Below are 26250 nucleotides of genomic sequence, written 5' to 3' on the forward strand. Positions count from 1 at the left end.
CAACTGACAACATTAATGGTGGTTAATATTTGTTATTCTTCCTAGCAGGAAGTAAATAAATAAAAACAAATATCATGCCTATTTCCTTTCACAACATTTCGTCTTTCTTGTGCAACACACATGTCACCTCTCTTTTTGATTCATTCCAGAACTTGAACTCGAAGAAGAGTTATTCAATTGTAAATGTTGATCCAATAAGGCATGCATGGCGGGAGTGTCCATTTTCGCATACGTGTTGACATTCATACTGGAAGTTGGATGAGAGGTCACATCCATAACTGAGGCATGGTTGTTACCAAAACCTGTATGATTCCATGAAAAAATCATATCTAAATCTTCTTCAGTCAGAAACGGATCAAACACAGTCGAGGATTGAGGTGAAGATGCCTTACTGGTGGTGATTCCAGTGTTATTAGGACCAGTACTGGTCGTTGTTACCAGTCCTTCCATCATCGTTGATGATGATGAATTCCAATTGGCAAGAAGGCCACTATTAGGATCATAGGAAGAAGGCATCAAGTTGCTATTCATCATCATTGGCATTCCAAGGTTAGTGGTCAAAAAGGGTAGAGCATGATTTGAAGTCGGGTGTCCCACCAAACTGCTGCCGTTAGGTGTTGTTGAAGGTGGTGATCCTCCTCCTAGTCCAGAAACCAAACTTCCTCCCATCATGATCATATTCATCATCAAGCTCTGTATATTTTGCGAATCGTGGCCCAACAAGTTGTAGTTGAACAAGTTTACATTAGGATTATCACTAGCATTGTGATTACTATTGTTGTTACTACCATCATTCAAAATTCCCTCATTACTGTTTGCCATCATGATCAAATCAAAGGTTTGTTGTTGCTGTGTGGAACCTTCTAAGGCTTGTGGTTGTTGTGGCAGCTGCTGTCCGTGAGGTTCAACTCCAATGTTGTTCATTGAGGCTCCCGAAGAAGAAGCAACAGCAGAAGCTGCACCATAAAAAGAGGAGGATGATTGTTGCTGTTGAGGATGAGAAGCAAGACCACCACTACCTAGTGAACTAGTCGATATATCAGTTGTAGTAGGATTCGATGGAAGGAAGGAAGGAATAAACTGCGCAGGTAATGCTGCTACTGCTGCCATGGAATGAGAAGAGGACGAAGAGGGTAGTGGTGGTGATGTTGTTGTTGTGGGCGATAACTTTGAACCTTCGGAGGAGCTAGAAGATGATGACTTACTTTGAAGCTGTTGCTTCCCATCTGTACTTGGAAGGAAGGAAGATGGATAAGGTGAAGATGAATAGCTATTCTGTGCATGAGCGGAGGAGGAGGTTTGAGAGTGTTGTTGAGGTTGCTGCAGTTGTGATTGAGGTGGTTGTAGTTGTTGTTCTTGTTTCATCATGTCCAACTGATTCAAAGTCTCCTCCATCTCTCGTAATAATTTACTGTACTGGGTACTCACGAGTTTGAAACGACGAGCCAGGATGTGCATGGCTCTCAAATCCTTTCGTAAAATCTCTTCATAGTAGCGACTGAGAGTATTGGCATGATGAGACTGCAAGGTCGCAGCAGCAGCAACAGCACTCGAAGATCCTGTTGGAGTGGTGAGAGAATGATTTTTTTTGAGTTGTTGTTGAATGTGTTGAGTGTGAAGTTGGGAATGTTCGAGTAATTCTTCGAACATTTTGCGTCGTTCTAATTGTTGTTGTTGTTGAGATTGTTGAGGTGATGAGGATGAGGATGAATTCAGCGCATGGGTGGTCATGGTATGGTTAGGATTGACATGATCAGTTTGTGTTGTTGGTGCGGATGATTGCTGACTTTGTCCTTCTCCAAAATTAGTATTGTTGTTCGAATTATTTAAAATCATTTTCACAATTCTCAAATGAACCAATGCTGCTGCCGAAATAAAAGGAACTAGATATGGCAAAAAGAATGGAAATAGATCGTGCTGTGTCGACATGGTAATATTATAGGCCGACTGCTCAATAATTTCTCGACTGGTGGCACTGTGATAATTTCCTAATTTTGAGAGAATACGAATTTTGGTTCCATTGAGGACAATATCTAACATGTGTTCATAGAGAGAGAGGCATTGAGAATTTCCTTGAAAGAAGCAGGGTGTTGGTGTGGTGTCGCTATTTTTTGTTCCATCTGATACACTATTATTACTGTTATTTGACTTCATCTGAGAATCAAAGGATGTTGTTGGAGGAGTAGAAGTAGTGGCGACAGTATTGCTCGGATTTGATAATTTTTCCTTAATGTGCTGTTTTACAAAGGTGAAGATGGTATCCAATAATTTCAAAATATCATAACAATTTTTGTGTGAAATTTCTTGATTCAATAGAGTAATCCATTGAGGTGGAAATTTCAATCCTGTAAACATGGTGAAATATCGAGGAATTTCTCTCAAAAATCCGCCTTCTGCAAATGATAGATCAAAGAATGATTTGGCATTTCGTCCACTGGCATCTACACTTGATGGTGCATGAGCAGAACCTCCCATGGATAAAATACTTTGATCAATGTATTGTCGGTTATTCTCCAAATTCTTTTCGTATTGTGTCATTTTAGAGAGACAATATCGACATTGACTAATGTCGTGTTCGGCAGGTGATGTATGGCTGCTGTTGTTGTTCATGCTATTATTATTGTTCTGTGTTGAAGCGGACAATGATGGCTGGTTCGTATCAGTGCTGTTCATTGCTGTTGTTGTTGCTGAGATTGTTGAGGAGGCCGATGAATCATCATTCGTATCACATTCTGCAGTCTGTACAAATCGATGTTGCAAGTAAAAGGCAACAAATTGCAAGTAGAATTTTGCATTCGTTATTCGTGAATTGAGAATTTCATATTGTGACAAGTGTGAAAAAGTAGTTGCCACCAGAAAGCTTTCATGTTGATCAAAATAATTACAAATAGCATTTCGAGCGAGTTTAGCGCTCTTTTCAGCGACTTCTGACATTCCACATCTCATTTCACACACTGCCTTCACACTTAAAAATAAAGCGACTAACTCTTGTAAATGTTTGAACTTGGCATTTCCATTATTTCTCGAAGAATTCATCAGTTCTTCATCATTTTCTTCAAGTATAGGTGTATTTTGCAAATAATCCAAATAATTTTCAGGACACTGCTCCATATCCTCTCGATCCATGAGTGGAAAACCATCACATGCAAAACTGTAATAACAATCAATGACTTGTCTTTTTGAAAGTCCTTCTTCATAGAATTTTTGATGATTAAAGCGAGGATGAGACATATTGGAATGAATTACCTCCTGATTGAATTGTGAGGAAGAAGATGTTCTCTGCAGTGTTTCTTTTTCTTGAATCAATGGAGGTTGACATTGAATTTGATTCTCTGTTGTGTTCTTTTTTCGTTTTCTTGAATTTCGTTTTTTTGGAGTTGGCGTTCCTCCCTCCGAAGAAGGATTTATTGAACTGGGTTCGGTTGTTGCTATGGTAGTGGAGGCGGAACAATTGGTTGTCTTCGTCGTTGAAATGGTTGCAGTTGTGGCAATTCGTTTTGATTCCTTGTACATGCATGTGAGACCTTTCTGAATGCATCGGTCACAACTTGGAAGTTTTCGGTCGCAACGTTTGTGTTGCTTTCTGCAATGCACACATGATATAGGATAGAGTGCCACGGGTGAATTGTACACAATGGAATTGGGAGGAAGATAGTTATTAGTGTTGTTGGATTGTGATGAAGCCGAAGCTGAAGATGGATTCATCATCATTGTTGGTTGTTGAGACGGAGAGGAAGGAGAAGTTATTGTTGTTATTGTTGGAGTAGTCATATGGGATGCTTGTTGTTGAGTGGTATTGGATGGTTCGGTTGTTGTTATTATGGTTGTGGTGGTGTCTGTAGTGAGATTGGGAGGTGGTGGTTGCAATCCCGAAGTGGATGATGATGCAGCAGGATTCAGAACAACACCATTGATGAGAACCGGAGCAACAAAGGTTGTTGAAGAAGAGGATTGTGGTGGTACTGCGGAGAGAGTGGCTTGATTGGATATGTGTGCTGTGGTGGTGAAGAGATGATGGGATGAATTGTTGTGGTTGTGCTGTGCGGTTGGTAGTGGTGGAGGTAAATGGGATTGATGAGAAATGTTGCCATTTCCATACTCTGGTTGTGGATGATGATGATAATACGGTTGTTGCTGATAGGAAGAGTAAAAGTGTGGGTACTGATGGTGTAGGTGGTGATGAGGATTGTTATTGTGCATTTTTAATGACATTTCAAATAGATCCATTCATGTTGTCCAAATCCGAGCTGGAAAATAGGGAGAATTTTTATTTACAGGCACTCACGGATGATTCTTTCTTTCTATTGTGGGAGACTGTGATTGGCTTAATCTCATGAGTGGTTTCAAAATGGCAATGAAAAAAATTCATTTGATGTTGAGATTACTATTTCTTTAGTATGCCCAACGGAACAGCCACTGCAATGACTCCTGCAGCAATGAGAATGACCACAATGGCAATGACTACAACAATCACCAACAGCACACATTTAGCATTTCTGGTCTTGTCACCAATTTTCTTGGCAGTTTTGATGTTTTGCACTCCCTTCTCAGTGAAATCAATGCTCCTTAATACGTTATCTTCAATATTGTCAATAAGATCTTGTTGCATCAATATTAGAGTATGCAAGTCTCGAAACATGTCTTGTAATTCATTCATTGATAATTCCAATCGTTTCAAGTCTTCATGTGTTTCCTTAATTTCTGAGTAGGTTGCCTTGATAGTATTCTGCGCAGAATTTTTCAGCAAATACTTTCCATAGAGATTACCCTCTTGAATTTGTCCAGTTTCAATCATTTCATTCAACTCTTCGTCAGATTTTTCTTCCTCAGAATAAATGTTGCGTAAATTTCTCATTAGGTCATCTTTGTATCTGGCTTTGCAAGCGGCCTGAATGCCATTAAACCTCTGAACCACAGAGAAAAAACTTTGGGTGAGTGAGGCTTGTTGATTTTCTCTCATTCTTCTCTCAGCAGAAAATTCCTCAAGAGTTTTGTTGGTCTGAGCCATCTCTTCCAAACTTCTCTTTACAAACCTCATATCTGCATCAATTTCATCGGAAATGGTTGCAACTTTTTGTTTAAACGCCTTTGTATTCGATTCCTTTTTCACCTCGGCAATGATGCTGTTGTAAGTCTTTTCCATGAGCGTGGCGTTTTCATCAATTTTGTTGATACGGATTTTGATCTCAGTTACTTGGCTCAAAAAGTCGGAAACAAATTCACTCTCTTTGGGGATGAGTCTTCCTCCGGCGTAACCTCCTTCTGCATGCTCTAAATCACCGATTTCATATTTCTCTTGGAGAGTAATATCATCCAGATCATCGGCTCGGCCTTGTGCTTTTTTCTGTTGGTGGTTGAATTGATGAAAGGTTTCCGTTTATTGGGAATGGAACGTTAAGTTGCAATATTTCCCAAGTTTTTATGTGTTTCATCATCAAGATTTAAAAAACACATCACCCGTCCATGTATCCAATTTGAAAATCAAAACCCTTACCCTCAATTCTTTTAAGCGGTTGTTCATTTTTTTTGCGCCTTAATGGTCAGCAGAGGTTCATTGTGGGTTCTGGTTCGGACCTTGATAACAGCAACAAGAAGGAGAAATCCATTGATACCATTGCCATACATACACATGTATCAATTATTGTTGTGAGTGCCGAAATGTCCATGCCAATGCCAAAATTCTCAAATGAATAACTATTGTCAAAAAATACCTCAAGATAACTTGTTTTTGTCCTTATTCTTACTGCTGAGCTTGGCTTGAACACTAGCTTGTCTATCTTTAAACATGAGCTTGAGAATCTCTTTCCTTCGTTCTTCTGTGTTGGTGGAAATAATCTTACTGGGTTTTACATTCAAGGGTTTTCGTAAATCATCTGTAAGTGGAGAACCAATACCGATCCATGAATTGATGAGGGTTTGCATTATGACTTTCTTAGTATTTAAGGAGCATGAGGCAGGTAACTCTCGATCTAAATCCGCACTCTTGTCATACGAAAAACCTAAATCTGCTGGAGTTAGACGCTTTTTCTTTGGTGGTTGAGGAAGGTGAAGTGATGATGAAGGTGACACGGTAGGTATCGAAGAGTCACGAATAATATTTCGTACGGTGGGAGGAAGTTGATGCTTCTCAGAGGAGGATTTCTGAGTATTGAGGGATACTCCTTTAACTTTTTCTTGGTATTGGCTCCTATTGGCTACAATCAAAATTGGATTGGTGGTAAGTGAGAAATGCTCCTTGTGTTTGGCTTGAATTTTCGAGCTAACAGAGCAAAGAGTAGAGCCTACATAATCCTCAGGGAGCGGCTCTTTGGGATGACTCAAAATATTTACATGTTTTTGGGAGATGGAGGAGGAGGAAGATTGAGGTCTCTTAGATGAATCAGATTTTGTGTTGTTCGAGCTTTTACCAACTTTCATAGAAAGCGGTCGCTGTTTAAGGGGACTTTCATTGGTTTTGATTGTGGTCGAGAGATTACGCTGATGCTGAATAAGTGAACTTTGTTGGGGGAGTTTGACAGAAAGTGCTTTCTCCAAACTTGATATTAGATGAGACTTTGATTCTTGCTGGTTTTTTTTGTTTGTGAAAGAGCTGTTGTGAAAAGTGTCAATAGGAAGGGCTGGGCTTTTTCGAAGGACGGGAGGAGGAGAGCAAACGCTAAATGGAGAAGGGCTAATTCTTCCAAGTTCAACTCGTGGTTTGATACGAGAGGATTTTTCCAGTTGCTTTGAAATTATTCTACTCGATTGATCGTCATGGCATTGAACGTATTTTTGTTGGTTTTGATGTGATGAAGATTTTGATTTCTTCTTATACTTCTTTTTTGAGGGTGATGAAATGTCATCATCAAGGAAAGGAAATATTTTTACCTTATTATTGTGATGCACGAACTCAGAGTCATCATTATTGTTGTATGCCTCTTCATCACTGTCCAACATCAATACACTATCTCTATCTTCGTTGTAATCGTGGTCATGATCCATCGACGATGGAGTGTCATGATCAATACTATTATTATTTGTTCCTTCAACGGTTGATGTTGTTTCCCGAGATAACTGATTCATTCTCTCCTCGTCCGTATGTACTACTGAACTAATATCGTTGATAGAAGAATGATGATGACAGGCATCCGAACGATGATTTGAAGAGTCTTCCTTATTTTCCTTATCATTTCCGTAATGAGAGCGGTGCGTTTGTAGTTCATGCCTTTGTTGAAGAAAACTATGATGATGGTGGTTATTAATGCTGCTGCCGAATGATGATGTCCTATCGAGAACAACCATTAAATCAGAGCCAGCTCCTCCCAGCGAATCTCTTCGTTTTCGAGAGATTTGCATCATTTTTTTTTTCTAACGTTTTTTTTGTTGACGACGAATTTGGAAATCTCTGACACAAGGACTTTCAACAGGATTTGAAAGTAAGTTACTTACACCTTTGCAATATCCAGTTGAAGATTGTGAAGTGCATGTGGAAAAATCTAAATAGCTACGCAGGTGGTGACGGACATTATTGGAGAGTTTTTTGACTCCCCATCGACCTTATGTCATTCACTACAGAGCTTTCCAGCCGAAGTCGTAAACCAAATCCAGCATAATATGGAACATTTGGTCGTGAAATGTCAAAATATCTATTGCAGACAACAAGAAGAACTCTCTTCGTTCTTTGAAAGCATAACTGCCTTAACACATATCTCCAAAAAATCACTACAACCTTCATCGCTCAATGCAGAAGTCTCCAAAAACGAGATACAACCATTCTTTTTTGCAACCTTTTCTCCTTCTTCGAAAGGGATTGGTTGTTTCCGTGAGACGACCTCTTGATTGTTTCTTAAATCAATTTTGTTTGCAACTAGAATGATTGGGGTTTGAGGAGCGTGATTTCTTGCTTCAGGTATCCATGAATAGGTGACATTTTCTAGAGAGTTGGAATCCACACAAGAATAGGCAACAAGTATTAAATCTACTTGAGCATAGGTATGTTCTCGGATCGTATGATAGTATTCTCCACTTGCAGTATCAATTAATTCAACTGTAAAGGAAAGTTCACTAGGGACATGTTTTGTAAGATTGACAGTTTGAGTACAAGGATCAACTGTTACAGGAATATACTCGTCGACACCTCCCGGAAATCGTTGTTGAGAAAGTCTCGTGAATAGACAAGTTTTTCCGGTAGACCCATTTCCAACGATCATGATCTTCACAATTCGTTGGTTGAATTTTGAGAGAGAAAGGCGTTTCACTTGTTTCTTGGTTCGGTAGGAGGTGTGGTGTTGTTGTTGAACTTTGGAAGAAGAGGAAATCATTTTTTTGTTGCAAAAAATGTCAAACGAATTCGACGATTATAAACGGCGCTGTGTTCACTTTCGTCTTCATCATGCTGCTGAAGTTTAATTTTCAACTTGTGATATAAATAATTATGAATTAAACTTCAGCAGAATGAGTTGCAATACGTGAGCTTTTTTTTATCCGAAAAGCTCAAAAAAATATTCTCTCATCAACGAACCGGTCCAGTTCTTCCAAAGAACACCCGTCATGGATATTGGACCCCAACAAACTTAACAACAACAATCAGAGGAGGAACACATTTTAAATATGTCGCTGCCAGTCTCAATAAGTACGACAAGTAAGGATCCTTCCTCTTTGGATTTGTGGGCTTTGAATATTTCGGGGATTCCCTTCACGTTCAATATGACCCTTAATGCTACCTATTCCGAGAGAGTTCATGCAACAGATGAATGGTTTTTTTATATTTCCCTTGTAATAACCATTTTGGCGGCTGCAGTGTTGGCATTTCTCGTCATTTGGTACACGTATCAAAGTAGAAAATACGTTTCGTTTTTTCTCTATATTCCCTTATATTTGAATTATACGCTTCTGTTCATTTCAGTATCTCTCATAACATTGGACGTCAGTATTGCTTTGGCTTCGCCAGGAGTTTTGCCAGATGAAGCTCTTGTGTGGTGTTGGAACATCATTTATTGGACTTTACAAATTCTCTCATGGATTATTCTTCCAATTTTACAGAGCTATGCATACACTGGGGAATTTTCTTTGATTGGAAAGCTTATACGGGCTATCTTGTCAAACATAGTCACATATTTGATTATGGGCTTGGTGGCAGGTGTATGTATTGCAGTATTCGTCATTTACCTTGCAATTAGGGACGTTTCCCTCTTGACATTTTCATTTCTGGTCAGTGTGGCTGTTTCACTCTCAAATTTTGCTGGTCTTGTGCTGCTGTCACTGTTCTTGGGTTATGGAATTGTCAAAGCTCCTCGAACTCTTTGGAAAAAAGCTAATATTGAAAGAACCATCAAATGGAACTGTATAGAAGCTCCAGAAAAAAGAACTAAACTTAAAAAGGAGGAGAGAGCCTTGGTAGAGATGATTGTTGTTGTTAAGGAAGTGCTAAAGATTGTGGATAGTAACCACAAGTTCATATGGTATTTGAACCAAATGACACAAACTTGTGAGTACATCATGGAAGAATTTCCCAGCCTGACCAAAAAAGTGAACAATCTCCATATTTTGGAATGCAGCACATACAACAAACAAACATATGACAAATTTTTGGAGGTTGGTTCTGAAAAGAGAATATGTCCCGAAGAGAGTAAAAACAAGATGTGTTCTCGCTCTACATGTGTGAAAATGCATAGTGAAATTCAGAGAGCCTCCAGAGAATACCGATCGAAGAAGTATGAATGGGATAAAAAGCTAAGGGAAACGTTTTATTATCAAGGTAAGGGGTTGGTGTTGCAGTTCATTACTTCTTTTTAACCACAATTATTTTTACTGACGTTTACAACACACAGATGTCATTCGTAGTTGCACCTATCCATCAAACCATCCTCTGCACAAAAAGACCATTATATCTGCATTTTCAACACATGGACCAATTGTCAATCGAATACTCTACTATTACTACCGTTACATTCATTGGCTATTTAGGAAAACCTTGGCATTGTTACTGGGTGTGTTTGGATTGGCCATTCTTTGGAGCGAATTGACTCCAAATTTAGCTCTTCTTATTGATGAACGAGGTTCTTCAATATTCTTTGAAATCATAGATCGCCTTCGCGGCAATAGAGCAGCAACACAAATTGTTTCACTGTTAATGATTATTTCTATTTCATTTTTGATGCTTGCGGGGTTGTTTAAGGTAAAGCTATGGACTATATTCAAAATGATGCCCTACAACACAGATACCTATTCCTTGTATTTTTCAGCCTCATTAATATGCAGAGCTATTCCTTCTTTATGTTACAATTTTTTGCAGCTTATTGAAATTAAGAGTGATGATGGCGTTGCTTTTTTCCATGTTGTTGGCATTTTGGATTTTGACATTTTACAGCCTGGTCTAGGTTTTGTGACTCAAATTTTGAAACATTTTCCAATGATTATCATTGTTGTAGCCTTTTTGTGCCTATTAAGAGTGCCAGAAAGAATTGCAAATTTCAAAAGGTTGAAATGGAGAGCATTTTCATTCCGTCAATATTCCAACGAAGAGCTTGAGGAAGGAATTCGTCTCATGAAGCGGAAACGAAAGTCTGCGCTGATGAAAATGAATTCCCAACAAAAATTGAAGGAAAAAAAGGACTTGAAAGCAATACTCTTCTCCATTTTCCACATTCAAACTTCCTCAAAACAAGAAAATCCCCTAGCCCAATCAAGCCAAGCTTCTGAAACCTCCTTCGAAGAAATGGAATACATAAAGCTGGACTAAAACTGTGCGTGGAATTAACCGTCGCTTTGGTGCATCATCAGCCAGTAAAGGTATTAGAATTTTAGATGCGAAATAATGGAATGCTCATGTTTGTCCCATCACCCAAAGTTGTCTCATCAGCAACACCAAGACGAAGTGGCCATGACAGTGGTTGACCCTCACCACGGCATTCACTCTCAGTCACATCTCACAAATCGAAACAAAAAATCTTGTCTCAATCTCGGGAGGTATTGTGGTTATCGGAAAAAATCTTAGAGCTATCGATCGAGAGTCTTTGATAACTTTGATCATTAACAATCGTATTGGAAATTATTAATTCCCCGTCTGCTCTATACATCCTAATATAACAAAATAATTAATGAAACAACAATGTTGATTCAACAACTGCATAGGAGCTGGTTTATGCTCCTCCGAAGACTCTACTTGACCTACAATGTTGGACTTACTGCTTTTTTGGGTATGTACATTGGAGAGCACGATCATAGAATTTAACATTATGATGGCAAATCATGAAAGTCTTGTTGGAGGGTATTTCATTCGGACTACAATTATTCTATGTTTTCCACTATGTGGACACGAGGGAAGTGTATTCATACACGGGAAGAATTTGTATTCAATTTTCAGTCATCGGAATGATCGGAGTCTCTTGCTTTGTGTTTTCTCTCATTATTGCCAAATGTGTTCAATTGGTGAGAATGTAAGTTGGGAGAGAATTGTTCTCGAAAATGGTAAAATTTGGATTTAAATCATGACGATAATAATAATTACGTATCTATCCAATATAATTTTATTCAAGTATTTGGTCAAAAGATCAGTATATGCACATTACCAAAAAATTCAGATCCTTTATTCACTCCTTTCCATGTTGTCCATGTGGAGAAGCTCCTCGTTGGATCGATATCTCCTTTCAGGCACTATTAATTTTATTTCTTGAACTACTTCCAGTGTTTATTGCTATTCTTACGCTATTTATTACACCAACGAAAGACTTTTTATCTAATTTTTCTGTTGCTTTCCAAAATTTTATAACTTCTGGATTTTTATTCAGTTTCATATTTGTCATTACTTGGTGGATTGGAAGTTTGGTTGAAAATTGGAAAAGATTAATCATGTTTGTTGTTGGAAGAAGAGACTTCTTTGAAAAATTGAGAGCTACCGAATATTTTAATACCGAACGAAAAGTTAGAAAATTATCAATTTCAAAGTTAGGTGCTAATAACAGTAGTTATGGAACGTCACAGATTAATCAAGAAAATATTGAGACCAACCAAGAACAAACTACAGGTCCAATTATCACTCGTCCAAGATCTTCAAGCTCCCTAAGTTCCAAATCTGATTTTGAATATATTAGCGACAAGATCATGACAGATGTTAGCCCTTCGTCTCGTGACATTAATACACTCAATTCGAGTGCATACAATAGAAAATATCAAGATGAGGATCAAGACGAAGACGAATTGACCCACCAAAGTGAAAAATTATATGAAATCGAAAAGGAAAGAAATGTATGGGTCATATTAGCCTGGTATTGCTGTTTGGCAGGAATCAAGTTTCCTTCCTTTACAGCAATTTATTATACATTGAAAAAGTGTATACGGCCCAATACAAATGATCATGAGAACAGAGACAAACGCAAAATGAGCTTGAAGATGAGCTACTTTTGGGCATTACTAACTTTTGGACTGATGGTATTAGTCATTTGCTTATTAGGAGTTTTTCACATTTCTGAAGTATTTTTAATAGTCACTGTAGTTCTTGTATGTCTTGTTGTGAACACCTTCTCTGAGAGATACTTTTTCATTCCCGTTCACATGCCTTCAAAAGACAAGCTCATCGCATGTTGGAAGTTCAACGAAAAGAAGGTTCAAAATAAGGAACGGTTCAGAATCGTCGCCTGGCTTGATAAGTATATCACCTTTGTTGAAGAGGTGTTTTATCACTCTCCACACGTCATTTATAAGGCATCCAAATTTTTACTTTTCACTTTCACTGTGGTCATTGCTTTATGTATTACTTTCAAATTTACAGAGACGTATTTAACTTTTTTCATTCCTTGGTCCTTCTGTTTACTGGTCTATATCTTCCAAGTACTTAGATTTAATTTACACAAATGGTGGGATAAGATATTGGCATGCTTTGGGAGAACTTCCCTAAAGAGCGAACAAACTTCAGAGCCTGAGAGTTCTGCTTTCATTAAGGATTTGTACAATGAGCCTACTGACGAGGATCATAATGTACCTGCCGTCATCTCAAAAACCACAAATGCCTCCGAATCCATTCACATTCTTTCTCAAAAGAGTAGCCAAGTTGATATTGAAGAAATCCCAATGGCAACTCCACCTCTCCAGAGAACTTCTATTTCAAGCTTGACATTTAATCATTTGTCACAAAAATCAAGTTACTACCGAAACAACATTCCACCTCACTACCATTGGTAAGTATGATACACAACATGTGAAGGAAATATCATATTCTCTCAACAATGAAAATCTATCATCAAACAAAAATGTGGAATTTATTATTGAAGTGAGCATGAATCCACCTTTTTCAGATTTTTGACAGTTTTATATTTCCAACTATCTATTATGGTTTCATTGATATTATTGATCGTTTTCACATTCTACTTTATTGGATGGATTTCAGGTGTTTGCCTTATTATCCTACTCTTTCTCATTTCATTTGTATTATTCATGCGTGTTGACATTGATGCAGCTGACAGTTTGTTTGCTTGTTTTATTGTATTCTTATTCATTTTGGGAGCTGTATTTGTGTTGGGAGGGTTAAATGCTTCTGCTAGTAGCGATGATTTGTATTGGAGCCGCATTGGATATCATCCAAATGAAACAGTCAAACAATTCGATATTTGTGCAAATTCATGGCATGGCTACAGCTTTATAGATTTTGCCCTCTTGAGTGCATTATCCTACGAGATTGATCCCTATTTTTCTCATGACTTACGAACATGGTTCCCCTCGTGTCAAGGATGTTATGTGAGACATCGAGAGAATGAAACCATCAACTTCTTTGATCTCTATGTGCCATCGAAGAATTTGTCCATCATATCTGTACGAGGAACGACCATTCCAAGAGATGTGGTTCAAGATTTTGATGTTTGGAAGGAAGCAGGTCTATTGCAGATAGCTGCAGTTGTTGGTCCATTCGCTGTGTGGCCACAGCCACTTCTCACAAATATTGTTTGGTATGTCTCACAAATGGAAAAGTTGACCATGGTTCAGCAAAATCCAAATTCAACCCTCGAAGAAACAAGGTATGTCATTAGTTACAACTTTAAAACATGTTTTGAAAATTCATCATTACAAACCATGAATGAATTTATTTACAACATTTTACACAGATATTATTATCAAATTTTGGATGACTATGTGGCTGATGCTAAAAAAGATCGAAATATCATTTTGTGTGGACATAGTTTGGGTATGTAGTAGTAACTAATGATTTGCTCTTTTCAATTATACGAAATAATTATCAATAACGACGTTCTAACAATTCACCCAACACTGGTCATTCTTTTAGGTGGTGGTCTTGCGAAAATTGTAGGAAGTCGTAATGCAGTCCAAGCTGTCACCTTCTCAGGACCAGGTGTCATGCTGTCAAGAATGAAATTTGATATCACTCAAGACAACATTGACAGCTACAGTGTGAGCGTTAAGCCAGCCGTAGACTTGGTGGCACAAATAGACATTGACGGTGGATTGGTTCAACATATTGAATGCCCTTATTCGTTTGTGACTTGCCATAGTATCGTTCGCACGACAAGAGAGCTGATTAAGAGTTGTGGTGATTATCCTCTCAATCGATGGATTGAAGGACAAGTGAATGCAACCTTACCAAATTGAATTTACAAATGTGTGTTTTGCATTTCGAATGCACACTATCAATTTGCATGGTGTCTAAATCCATCCTGCAACTAAGTCTGTTGGCTTGTCTTGCTTTGTGAGAAAGGAAGGACAGTAGTGTGTCTGAAGAGCATGCAGCACATTTCATCCTGGGCAATAATTGCTCTTTGATTAAAATAAGTATTGAATTTACAATAAGACAATTTGTTATTGCCCTTTGATTATTATAATTGCGATTGATCAATATTCTCAAATTCAGACTGTTTGGCCAAATATAGTCGGCCTAATTCTCCTTCATTAGAAAAACATCATTGAAAAAATGTCCTACACTAAGGGAAGAACGACAGGTGGCGTTTTCGTTGCTTGTTTGTTGGTGTTGTCAACCGTACTCGTCGCAACTATTGCCGGTGCCACCGAAAACAGAAGACCAAGTGTTGAACTCGAGGGTTTGAGAGCTCTCAATTTCTTTTTGCCTGATGCCAAAGGAGTGGTCGATGCAGATATTGTGTCTTCATTAAAGGAAGCAGTTTCCGGAGAGGAGGAAGTTGAATTAGCACAACAATACTTGAACTTTGCGAAGGATGTGAAAGATGTATGTTTGTTTAGTGACACTGATGATGATGATTGTTTTTTATCGAACTAACTTTTTGTTGTCGTGTGGAAAATGTGATGATTATATGAAATTTCCTTCATGTGCAATGTTTGACATGTACCGTTCATGAATGAAATGATCGACGAATGGTGCTACAATATTTTCGCATGCAAATAGCTCTACGATCAAATCACCAATGACAACAACTCACAAGAAATTTCAGACTTTAAGAAAGTCTTGTTGAAGATTGTCAAATACTTGACCAAGAAATCAAGCCATCCAAGAATGGACTTGTTAAAGACTCAACTCTCACAATTCGTTAATGAACAACAAGCTCCATCAACTGCACAACAAGGACCATCCCAAACGAAACAAGTAGCTGCTGATTCCGACTCGGCTGACACTGCAGCTCTTCTCAAAGAACTCCAAGATGATGAAGAAGAGGCCGATTCTGAATGGATCACTGTCGCTTTGAGAGTTGCTGGAGCTGCCATGAACGTGGCCAACAACATTGGAACTTATCATGAAAAGATTTCAAAGGTTGGAAATTTCATTAGTGGCAAAGCTGCCAATGCTTTGGATCGTGTGGGTTTGAAAGGTGCTGCCTTTTTTGCTCGTAAAACTGGCACCTCCATTTCAAACTTTTCTCGTGATAAGATTGCTCCTATAGAGAATCGTGTAGCTCAAAAGATTGCTCCAGTGGTCAAGTCCAAACCATTCCAAGGTATGTTTTTTGTGTGAGCTATGAACGTTGTCATTGACCTTTCTTCATCAATTTGACATGCTTTGAACAATGCATCATTAACGATCAATAATATATTTGATACACATTCAATGGCGTATTGATCAAATTCAATATCAATTCAATATCAACCTGCTGCAATAACTCGTGCAATACTCGTGAAATCATTCACACAGCGGTGAGAAAGACCTTAAACGTCGTGAACAATGTGATTGGTGGAGTGACCTCCATTAAGTCAGGTTTGAATGCTGTTGGTTTGGCCCCCAACGTTCGTCTTCCAAGAAACTATGCTGCTCTCAAATCCAGTTTGAAATCTGCCACTCGTTACGTGACAAGTGGAAATTGGAGACAAAAGGCTCGACAAATTGGACGATTGGCCAAGATTGGAGCACGTAACTTTAAAAGAGGAGATTGGAAGACTAAGTACAATGCAGTAAGCGGTTTCTACAATGGTGCTTCCTCGTTGAAGGCTGCCATTACAGGTAAATCATTTGGATTCTCTCTCCCAGGATTGCCAGGAAGATGGGGAAGAAGTAATAATGCTGCACGAAATGGTAATAACAGAAGAGGAGCAAGTTCCCGACGTGGAAGAGGAGGATGGGGTGCTTCTAGATCAAGTCGTTACGGAAGAAACAGTAACCGAAGAGGAGGAAACTCAAGAAGAAACAGATCATCCTCTAGAGGTGGTGGTTTCCGAGGTGGAAGAAGAGGAAATTCATCAAGAAGAAGAAGCAACAACAACAGATCATTCTCCTCACGACGAGGTAGCAGAAGAGGTGGAATGAGCAGAAGCTCTCGTGGAAGAAGCTCCAGAGGTTATTCTCGCCGATCTGCATCCTCTCCAAGAAGAGGAGGTGGTTTCCGAGGTGGAAGAAGCTACCAAAGAGGAGGAGGTGGTTTTAGAGGAGGTAGGTCCAGAGGTGGCGGTTTCCGAAGTGGCGGTTCTTCCAGAGGTGGAAGAAGATAAGAACACTTCCACTCAATTAGATAAGGGTAAGAGTTTTTGACTTGTCTCTGAACATTATTCAGCGAGCGTGTTGCTACTCCCAATTTTTTTTAAGGTTTGAAAAAAATGTTCACCACCTCAACGATGTCGTTTCGTGTTTCCAATAAAATGCAATAATTGTTGTGAAAGATTATGTCTTCTCAGTGATAGAAATTCTCTCAGAATGATATGAAGGAAAAGGGTTTACTCGCAGAACTGTGTCACACCAACAGTCCAGTTTTTAGGAAAAGACCGTTTGAAAGTTCTTTGTCGTCTGCCAATGGCAATGACGTCAATAAATTAACAGACACCCATTTCAAAGAAGGCCTTTTCTTTTCATCAGTAACAAAATAATTGGAAGAAAATTTGTGAAAATCATATTGTCGAATAAGGAGAAGTGAATAAAAAACAGAGAGTTCTTTCCATGGCAAGAACAAAAAGTTGGTCTATTTAAACATCAAGTCCACTTTCAGGTTATTGTTACTTCTTTTCAACTCGACTGCCTTCTTATAGGGTGGATTTGTGGGTGGTTGAATTGGTTTCATTCCAAGTTCTTCGTTAGCACCAATCGAATAGGTTCGATCACTGTCAAATCCACTCAAATCTCCGCATGCCAAGAATGGCACAATATATCGATCAGCTCCTAACATGGGTCCTCCATTTTGAGAAAATGTCGCATTGCTATCTTGTTGTTCAGATTGTTCTTCATTGTATTGAAAGTCGAGTAAGGGATCAACCATTCTTGGGACATAACCTGGAGGGAGCTTAAATCCCTTGCAAACCACAAAGGACTCGAGAGATGAATTTCTTGAAGACTTTGGTTTGGCACAATAGACCCTTTCAAAAAATACGCCACATTGAGCGTAAAGAAGTGTAATATCTTTTCCTCTAAATATTTTGCTCACAAAGCAGCCACCTTCTTCCAAAACGTGTGTGGTGATATTGAGAGCTGCTAGAATGAGTTGTAATTGAATATATTCATCAATGTCGTGCATTCCCTATTGTGTGAATTTTGAAATAATTGTTTTACAATGTAGTTCCAAAGTATTTGCAATGAGTAATAAATAAAAGTTTAGTGTCCTTGGTTGTGCATGTCAGTTGACAACCAATATCACGAAATTCTCTTTTGAAATTGCACAAATATTCCTCTTCAACATAAACATACCGTAACATCAGGGGCTCCATCACAAACCACCAACTGAGCCTTTTTTCCTCGAAAATGATGTACAATTTCCTCCGCTGTTTTTTCACTCGTAATATCACCCTGAATTTCAATCACTCCTTCCAAGGGAGCCATTTCTTGTAAATCCACACTCACAATAATTGCATCTTCCTCATCCTTCTCATGAATGTCAACCACTGCAGGGCTTGCATGCTCGGAGCATGAAGAAATCGCTTCATGATGAATTTCATCACTCCTCTCCTCCGCTTCATCAGCAATTCCATTATATTCTTCTTCATCATCACTAAAATCCTCTTCATTAAAATGTTTTAATTTTGTTCCTTCTTCCCTAAATTTCTTCAACAATTTCCTTTGCAATACTTGGGACCATGATCCCGGAGCAGCACACAAATCCACAGCTCGCTTCACTCCTTCAAATATATTAAATTCTTCATCGACTTGAAGTAATTTATAGGCTGACCTCGCTCTCCAGCCTTCTTGTTTTGCTTTCCGATAAAAGATGTCGCGCTTCTCTCTCGAGTTTCTTCCCATTTTTTATTATTTGGTTTTTTTCAATCAAAAGTTGACATGAACCTCTGAAACCCCTTTAATCATCATTGTGGTATATAAAACATTCCTCTCATTGACCATTTGTCTCCCACTCATTTCACAATAAACACGACTGACCATAAAAGAATGATCGTGCTTAAAACATCTCAACAATTTTTTGCGCCAAAATTAACGACTTACGGTTTGGCTTTACAACAAAACCTCAAAACATCAATTTATTTAAAATGCCTCAACTTCAAACAAGCTCGGCAACCATCACTCCTCTTCGATTGGAGTTGAAACAGACTCCCACCAACACACAATCGGTGGTACAGGAGAATGGAACGCTTCGATTAAATGAATCATCGGGACAGTCAAATCCCGTCAACAAGACAGCGAGCCAAACCGGAAATACTCAAATTTTGCAAACTCAAGCCCGAAAGAACAATAACAACCCTTTGTATACTACCTCAAATTCCATGTACGGCTCTAAAAAGGCGTCGGAAATTCATAGACCGAGCGAATATTTTGGAAGCTCTCATTCGTTCTCAAAAGAGTTTGTTGGTGGAATGTTTAGAAATCATAGTTTGAACACAAATAGAACAAGAAATATTGCTTTACCAGACCCCACTTTCGGCGCGAATCATTACCACGAGCAATAAAAAGATTATTAGGCTCAACTCCTTGGTTGCCTATGGTTAATGCCACAATGTCACGAAGAGGTTGGTCCTGTAAGTCGTCATTCAACAAACACCATAGAGCATCATTCCTAGTTGAGTGATTGTTGAAGAAAATAATCTAACAAACTTGGAATTACTCAACCTGAAATATTCCGTAAAGTTATTTCGAATATTTAATATTACTCCTTAGCCTTTCTTTTATCAGTTTACTTCTTCAAATAGCTCACAAAGTCTGAAGGATTGCTTTGTGCCTTCAAAATATATTTTGGTGTGTAACTGTTCAGTAAACTAGTGTTGTAAATATAACATCCAAGTTCAAGCATGAGGAAGAACTCCTCCATCTTGCCTTGATCCTCCTTCAACTTATTCCATCCTTGCCATGAGAATTTCTTCAATTCATCAACCACAGGGCTCAAATCGATTGGCTCAATACCCAAATCGTTCAACAATCTTGTAAGATCATCTCCTGAATGCTTCTTAGAATATTTGGAAATTGCGGCATCAGCCTCTGATGTTGGTTTGGAAGAATTTGTAACATCCAAAGCAGCCAAAAACTTGGGTAAGTCTGTTCTCACTTCCTTCAATCGAGCAAAACGAGAGAATTTATCCTTCAGTAATTCATACTTTTCCTTCAAAATGTCGTGCACCTTTTGTCCATTCACAAATGCACTATAAATTTCACGATCTTTACCCCACTCTGCGCTTGTGGCTCCAATCTTGTTCACGTCAAAGGCCTTCACGTAGGCTCCAATAAAATCAAATGGTGAAATGTGAGGACCATCTGAAAGAGCAGCATTTGGAGGGCCATATTGTCTCTTCAATTCTCTAATTTCCAAAACAACTTTCTCAATTTCAATAGCCTGAGCAATCTTACGAAGTACTGTTTGATTGACACGTTGTTCAATTTTGATAGCATTTCGTTTGCTCTTTTGTTTTGGATCCAACAATTTATCAAACTCAATTTCTGCTTCATATTCAGCCTCTCTGAGCAAAGACTCTTCAATATCAAGACCCAACAATTTTCTTCTCTCAATTTCAAGTTTGGCAACAATTTTTCGGAGTTTTCTTCCTTGTCTGATATCATGCTCTCTCTGTGTATCTCTTATTGTCTTGAGAATGGCAAGTGTATCATTCATGGAGAGTACTTCATTATTCTTGAGAGCTGCTTCCGAGAGTAAAGTACATTCACGTTGTTGAATTTCTACTTCTCTGCTATATTCTTCGTCCCACTTTTTGATGGCTTCGTCTTCGGTGAGTCCCTCTTCCATCAATTGACGGACTCTAACAAGAGCAGTATCTCTGAGTTTTCTAGCAAACCAGAAAGGAAGTGGAGCAAATCCAGACTTCATAATTTGCTTCTTGTGTTTGGAAATCTTTTCAATCTTTTCTTTCAATGAATCATCAGGAAATTTGAGTTCTTTCAATTTTCCAATATCGCTAGGGATACCATATTTTGCTGGTGGTGGTACCTTCAACATGGCCTGATAAACCAGTGGAGGAATGTAGGCTCCTTTCCTTGAGGCCAAACCTCTAAAGTGTTTCATCAAATCCAAACCTGCAAGCTTTGAATTTTGCGACATTTTTAATTCCAAAAAAAATAATTCGTGATGATGAATTTTAAAATGAAAAAATCATTTCAATAATTTAATAATTCATGATGATAATAAATTTCATCATGAATATATTTCATCAAGTCACAAATCGATCCACACCAACACATTAATCCCACTCACATATTTAAAGGGTGTCCACTTCTTGCCAACTAGCGATGATGCGGTGTTGCTCGAACAAATTCAGCAGTTGCCGCCAAAATCCTTACAAAAAAAAATTATGAAAGCTTCATCCCTCCAGCCCTCGTGTGTTCCTTGGTCGGGCGATGAAGAGCTTGAAAATGCTTCTTGTAAAAAGACATCCATAGATGAAATGCAGAAACAATCTTTAGCTTTATCGGGATTGAGTTTTTCGGAATTGGAGAGTCAACTCGTTCAAAACATGCACAGCTCAACAAAAGTTCTTGCTTCTTTGCAACGATTTGTTCGGAACAATTTGGAGGTGAAAAGATCAGCCAATTACAAATGCAAAAAAACTGATAATCCAGATATTATTTTAGACGTTCTCGATTTACATCGGGATCATGAGGAAATTGTTGTACAATGCTTGAAAACATTACGAATACTGGCGAGGAAGGTAAGAGGAGATGATTTTGACATAAAAGTTTGATATTCTTTTGAAGAAACAAAATCGAGAAAACATATCAATACGGCTAATTCAAACAATATCGAGGATATTACAGGAAAATAAGGAACAAAATACTGAGCTTGCATCTGAAGGATCTAATGGTGAGTTTGTGAATTCGATCAATCAGAATTATTTATACTATTCGCTATCAAAAAAATTATGTTAAACACAGTTCTTCTTAATATATGTTTCGAAGCAAGAAATGTCTCCTCCCTATCAAGTACAAGCTGTGTACCTGCACTCGTTGATTTGTTGTCGCAACATGACAATAAGCAAGTCCTTGTGGCAGCCCTCGGAGCTCTTCACAGTATTGTAAGTATCACACCGATCGAATAGAATTTTCACAAATTGTTGAACAATGAACCAGAGTTTTAAGGATGTAGGAAAGAAAATGATCGTTGAAACAAATGCCATTGAAAAGTTATGTCCACTTTTGAAAGAAAAAAACAAGAAGGTAAAAAAGAAAGCCATCGGAACCATTCATAATTTATCATCTGAGCTTTGTGTCGTTCAAATCATCAACAATTTACAACAAATTCCATCCATCATTGATTTATTGGAGTAAGTAATCTTATCTTTTTTTACAACATTGAATTAATATGATACATTGGTTTTGTCAAAAATCCTTAATAGAGATACAAATCCTTCGATAGCATCTTCGGCAGCAGGTTGTTTACAAAATTTGTCACGAGACGATAGGGCACGAGATGTTATTCAGAAGAATGAAGGGCCTGCTCGATTGACAAACCTAATTTTCTCTACTGACAACACCATGGGACAAGTTAGCTCAATAGGAGCACTGGTCAATGTAAGTATTTCGAATGCACAATAGCGAATAATGAAACTGTACTTCATTATTGAAAGATACTGGGCCCTGATGCTCAACAAGATGAAATGAAGAAAAAAGCTCTCAAAAAGATACTGAGCATGTGTCTACTTGTCGGCCAATTGAAAAGTCTTTCTTCTGACGTGGAAAACATGACATTAGAATTTTCTTCACACCTGCAACATGACGACATTTCGTAATAAAAAACAAAAATTTCCAAACAAAGCATTTCACCGTTTAGTCAAAAAGAATTGATGCTATTTACTACATTTACTGTACAGGATCTAATTACTTCTTTTGCTCCTCTGCTTCCTTTGTTCTAGCTCGTCTCTTTTCTCTCTTCTTTCTAATTTCAGAGTAGAGCTTTTCACGATATTCATTGATAGAATATTTCTTATTGTCATCAAAGTAGAGAGAAATTGGTTTGTCACAAATTGGTTCTTCAGCAGGATTGTGGAAAAGAGCAACATATGGGTGTTTGAGAGCGGACTCGGCATCAATTCTCTTCTCAGGGTTGAATTGTAAAAGCTTTCCTAATAAATCCAAAGCCTCTGCGGATGCCTTAGGAAACATTTCTTGTAAGGACTTTTGTTCAGTTTCAGGAATAGAGTCAAGCATGGAAGAAGCAAAAGCAGATTGAATTGCGTCAATATCTTCTGGACTTGGTGGACCTGTGACAGCAATAATTCTTTGCAATTGGTTCATGGTGGATGTTCCTGGGAACATTGGCTTTCCTCCTAGCAACTCACCTAAAATACATCCAACAGACCACAAATCAACTCCCTTTGTATATTTTGTGGATCCCAACAACTGATATTCAAAAATTTTGAATCAAACAATTTGTACACCAATAATGATTTTCAACTTACAATTTCTGGAGCACGATACCATCTGGTAGCCACATAGTCGGTCAACACAGGACCGTGATCCTTGTCTGTTGAACTGACACTTCGGGCAAGACCAAAGTCAGCCAATTTCATATGACACTCAGAGTTCAAAAGCAAGTTTGAAGGTTTGATATCTCTGTGAAGTAAATTAGCACTGTGAATATACTTCAAAGTCTTCAACAATTGATAAATACTATATTGTTTGTGAATTTCTTCCAAAATGTTAGCTCTGATCACTGCGTGCAAATCTGTATCCATAAATTCGAAAATCAAGTAAATATCATTGTCATTGTCTGCCTTAAGTACGTTCAACAAGCGGACAATGTTGTCATGATGCAAGTTTTGAAGAAGCATAATTTCACGATAAGTACGTTGCGCATCGGTGGCATTCTGGAAAGCATCAAAGATTTTCTTCAAAGCGACTGTTTGTCTTGTCTTTTTATCGACCGCCTTCCACACAATACCATAGGCCTACATGTGTTGTTGGAATGATAGATAATAATAATAATAATAATACATATTCATAATATGATCGTGTAGAGTTCCCATTATGATGATGAAATGATAGAATGATTGAGATAGATGACGATGTGGAAGAAGGTAATGTACATTCAAATGAAGGTTGATAGATCATATATCATTCCATCATCAAGTCATATATCATGGAACAAGAATAGGAATCCATCGCATTTGTTGTATACAAAAGCACAACAAGTCCAAAACACAACCGTTTATAAAACAATTAAAACCAACAATGACAAGATCCACCATGATGTTTCAAATATTCAATGTTGTTGTTTTTGTATTGTTATCCATCATCATCATGGCTCAACAACAATTTAATAGAAAAAACTTACACCTTTGCCCAACTTGGGACCAATTTCGTACTTTCTGAGAACGTGTTTATCGATTTCTTCACTCATTCTGTTGAGGGGTAGTGTGTTATATTGTGGGGAGTGCTAAATATTATGTGATGATTTGTAGATGTTGCTGCTACTCTGCCAGGCTGATGATGGAATAGCAAACAATTTTTTTTTAATGAACTCAATGATTGACGACTTCACTGCAAAAAGGGGATGATAGTCCTTTTTTATAAGGTAAGAGGTGATGGGTTGTTGAAGATGTTTATATTAAATATTGAGGATTCACGAACAGCTTCATTGAGTGAAAAACTCAATTCTTTAGGAGGATGTGCAAGTTGATCATACGAATCATTGTGACAAATGGAGGATCAATTTGTTCAAGGTATGATTTTTGATGATGAATGTAATCAAATAAATAAATGAATAAACAACTTACGATGATTGTGCCTTCTCCATTTCATGCAGAAAGTCATAAAATTGTTGGAGCGTCATTTCTACAAATACGTCCCTTCTACCACCATCATCAATGGTTAGTTTGAGTTGTAAAAATGTTGATCCCACTTCATTGAGCTCACTACTCGAAGCAGTCACACCAAATCTCCAATCTAAATCCAACAATGGATGAACGGAGAGTGTTTGAGAGAATACTCCTCTACTCAGAGCAATAAAATATTTCTTCCACAGTTGACATGTTAATTGTGCTTTGTCATCATCGAGTCCGAGATTTTTACAATCTTGTTCAATAAATTCTGGTTTTAAATTATTACCCAAAACTCCTTGTAGAAAAACAGTGATCGATCGTATGAGATTTGCTAATTTTTGTGTTGATACTCCAGATGATTCCGAGAGTGGGTTTAAGGCTTCGTGTAATTGTTGAACTGACGATAATTCTGAATCTCCCGAAATAAGTCGCACACTCGCAATTACTAATTGTTTATAAGTATCTAATTCTACTTTTTGTAACGTTTCAAAATCGCTTGCAAGTTGAGCTGGTACCGTTTCCGCAAAATAATATTTCATCTCTCAGTATTAGAGGTGTGTTTTCGTGACTATGGTGTCCCGATGATTAGAGAATATTTTTAATTGTTGTGAAAGAAGATTTTTTAATGGGTCCGATAATAAATACGAATTAGCCATAGAATTGCATGCAATTTTTGGAACAAGACATCCAAAGATTTTGGAGTGTTGTTGTTGTGTACAGCCAATTTTCTCTAGCCAACTTTAATTAATTGGGAAAATTTGGTGTTATAAGGATGATATGATGACACAATTATATTTAACGTCAGTAGAGAAAATTGAGAAAATTTGGTGCTCATGAGAAAATTAAATCCCACGCCATATGATTAAAAAGCTTTTGAGTGATGATGAAAATTTGGCTTCAGTGATGAGAGGTTATTAGGCATTCAACTCGGCTTCCAATTCTGCCAATTCGTCATCAACTTCCTTGGCTGTTTTAACAGGTTTCGAGGCAGTAGCTGTGGTGGCAGTGCCTTTTGTGAGTGGACCTGTTGGCACTTTGGTTTGTTTCATACCTAACATTTGTTTATCAAGCTCTTCTTGTTCCATCATATCTAATTCATCCTCCAATTCTCCTTCATCAATGATTTGACCTGTTCCGAGATCTTGAGCAAGTGCATCACCCAGTTCATTGGCCGTAGCCATTGTGTCTTGAATTTCATCCATGACGTCTTGTACTTTATCAATTCCTCCAGTTTCTTTAAAGACTTGTTTCATGGTCTTGGCGGCTTGTTGTTGGGCTTTCAAAGTCTCAATGTCAGTGGCAGCATTTTCTAGCGTGAGTTTCATTTGCTCATTATTCATAATTTGTTGATCGAGACGTTGCACTTGCACTTCATATTGTTTTTTACGCTTTAAACACGTCATTGCGGAGGACTTGTCACCCTTTTTCATAAAGTCCTTGGCCTTTTCAGTTTCTTGTTCCATTTTCTTCTCTAATAACTTTTTCCTCTTTTCCAATAGAGAGATGGTTTGATCCATCTTTTCTATGGATTTATTTGTAGAGTCTTCGGTTTTTTGAGAGACTGAAATTTCCTTCTTCTTCTTTTTACCGAATAACCATGACATGATGAGTGTGTATGTGTGAGAGAAAGAGATATGTGATGATGATGCTGCTGCTAAATATTGCAAG

At 38.0% G+C, this 26250-nt stretch overlaps 14 protein-coding genes across 14 annotated transcripts; 5 read left to right on the top strand and 9 right to left on the bottom strand.

Moving 5' to 3' along the window:
- Nucleotides 1-123: 123 nt before the first annotated feature.
- On the bottom strand, nt 124-4200 carry FDP41_008894 (uncharacterized protein; the record flags this gene model as incomplete). The annotated part of the gene is made up of 1 exon (XM_044712794.1): nt 124-4200. The coding sequence occupies one exon, from the start codon at nt 4198-4200 to the stop codon at nt 124-126; it is 4077 nt and encodes a 1358-aa protein (XP_044557359.1).
- A 184-nt stretch (nt 4201-4384) lies between these two features.
- FDP41_008895 (uncharacterized protein) lies at nt 4385-5521 on the bottom strand (the record flags this gene model as incomplete). The annotated part of the gene is made up of 2 exons (XM_044712795.1): nt 4385-5344; nt 5495-5521. The coding sequence occupies 2 exons, from the start codon at nt 5519-5521 to the stop codon at nt 4385-4387; spliced, it is 987 nt and encodes a 328-aa protein (XP_044557360.1).
- A 191-nt stretch (nt 5522-5712) lies between these two features.
- FDP41_008896 (uncharacterized protein) lies at nt 5713-7338 on the bottom strand (the record flags this gene model as incomplete). The annotated part of the gene is made up of 1 exon (XM_044712796.1): nt 5713-7338. The coding sequence occupies one exon, from the start codon at nt 7336-7338 to the stop codon at nt 5713-5715; it is 1626 nt and encodes a 541-aa protein (XP_044557361.1).
- A 287-nt stretch (nt 7339-7625) lies between these two features.
- FDP41_008897 (uncharacterized protein) lies at nt 7626-8300 on the bottom strand (the record flags this gene model as incomplete). Its single annotated transcript, XM_044712797.1, has 1 exon — nt 7626-8300. The coding sequence occupies one exon, from the start codon at nt 8298-8300 to the stop codon at nt 7626-7628; it is 675 nt and encodes a 224-aa protein (XP_044557362.1).
- Nucleotides 8301-8589: 289 nt separating this feature from the next.
- On the top strand, nt 8590-10720 carry FDP41_008898 (uncharacterized protein; the record flags this gene model as incomplete). Its single annotated transcript, XM_044712798.1, has 2 exons — nt 8590-9736; nt 9810-10720. The coding sequence occupies 2 exons, from the start codon at nt 8590-8592 to the stop codon at nt 10718-10720; spliced, it is 2058 nt and encodes a 685-aa protein (XP_044557363.1).
- Nucleotides 10721-11089: 369 nt separating this feature from the next.
- FDP41_008899 (uncharacterized protein) lies at nt 11090-14577 on the top strand (the record flags this gene model as incomplete). Its single annotated transcript, XM_044712799.1, has 6 exons — nt 11090-11177; nt 11237-11417; nt 11517-13154; nt 13248-13988; nt 14076-14155; nt 14255-14577. The coding sequence occupies 6 exons, from the start codon at nt 11090-11092 to the stop codon at nt 14575-14577; spliced, it is 3051 nt and encodes a 1016-aa protein (XP_044557364.1).
- A 319-nt stretch (nt 14578-14896) lies between these two features.
- Nucleotides 14897-16878, top strand: FDP41_008900 (uncharacterized protein; the record flags this gene model as incomplete). The annotated part of the gene is made up of 3 exons (XM_044712802.1): nt 14897-15169; nt 15347-15893; nt 16088-16878. The coding sequence occupies 3 exons, from the start codon at nt 14897-14899 to the stop codon at nt 16876-16878; spliced, it is 1611 nt and encodes a 536-aa protein (XP_044557365.1).
- Nucleotides 16879-17342: 464 nt separating this feature from the next.
- On the bottom strand, nt 17343-18610 carry FDP41_008901 (uncharacterized protein; the record flags this gene model as incomplete). The annotated part of the gene is made up of 2 exons (XM_044712803.1): nt 17343-17894; nt 18062-18610. The coding sequence occupies 2 exons, from the start codon at nt 18608-18610 to the stop codon at nt 17343-17345; spliced, it is 1101 nt and encodes a 366-aa protein (XP_044557366.1).
- Nucleotides 18611-18852: 242 nt separating this feature from the next.
- FDP41_008902 (uncharacterized protein) lies at nt 18853-19269 on the top strand (the record flags this gene model as incomplete). Its single annotated transcript, XM_044712804.1, has 1 exon — nt 18853-19269. The coding sequence occupies one exon, from the start codon at nt 18853-18855 to the stop codon at nt 19267-19269; it is 417 nt and encodes a 138-aa protein (XP_044557367.1).
- Nucleotides 19270-19493: 224 nt separating this feature from the next.
- Nucleotides 19494-20867, bottom strand: FDP41_008903 (uncharacterized protein; the record flags this gene model as incomplete). Its single annotated transcript, XM_044712805.1, has 1 exon — nt 19494-20867. One exon carries the CDS (start codon nt 20865-20867, stop codon nt 19494-19496), a length of 1374 nt encoding a protein of 457 aa, XP_044557368.1.
- A 250-nt stretch (nt 20868-21117) lies between these two features.
- FDP41_008904 (uncharacterized protein) lies at nt 21118-22551 on the top strand (the record flags this gene model as incomplete). The annotated part of the gene is made up of 6 exons (XM_044712806.1): nt 21118-21474; nt 21581-21626; nt 21698-21837; nt 21893-22086; nt 22159-22333; nt 22390-22551. The coding sequence occupies 6 exons, from the start codon at nt 21118-21120 to the stop codon at nt 22549-22551; spliced, it is 1074 nt and encodes a 357-aa protein (XP_044557369.1).
- Nucleotides 22552-22639: 88 nt separating this feature from the next.
- On the bottom strand, nt 22640-24161 carry FDP41_008905 (uncharacterized protein; the record flags this gene model as incomplete). Its single annotated transcript, XM_044712807.1, has 3 exons — nt 22640-23161; nt 23221-23709; nt 24096-24161. 3 exons carry the CDS (start codon nt 24159-24161, stop codon nt 22640-22642), a joined length of 1077 nt encoding a protein of 358 aa, XP_044557370.1.
- A 234-nt stretch (nt 24162-24395) lies between these two features.
- On the bottom strand, nt 24396-25121 carry FDP41_008906 (uncharacterized protein; the record flags this gene model as incomplete). The annotated part of the gene is made up of 2 exons (XM_044712808.1): nt 24396-24417; nt 24538-25121. The coding sequence occupies 2 exons, from the start codon at nt 25119-25121 to the stop codon at nt 24396-24398; spliced, it is 606 nt and encodes a 201-aa protein (XP_044557371.1).
- A 375-nt stretch (nt 25122-25496) lies between these two features.
- On the bottom strand, nt 25497-26186 carry FDP41_008907 (uncharacterized protein; the record flags this gene model as incomplete). The annotated part of the gene is made up of 1 exon (XM_044712809.1): nt 25497-26186. One exon carries the CDS (start codon nt 26184-26186, stop codon nt 25497-25499), a length of 690 nt encoding a protein of 229 aa, XP_044557372.1.
- Nucleotides 26187-26250: the final 64 nt, after the last annotated feature.

The sequence above is a fragment of the Naegleria fowleri genome (assembly GCF_008403515.1).
Source record: "Naegleria fowleri strain ATCC 30894 chromosome Unknown tig66, whole genome shotgun sequence".
Lineage (NCBI taxonomy): Eukaryota > Heterolobosea > Eutetramitea > Acrasida > Naegleriidae > Naegleria > Naegleria fowleri.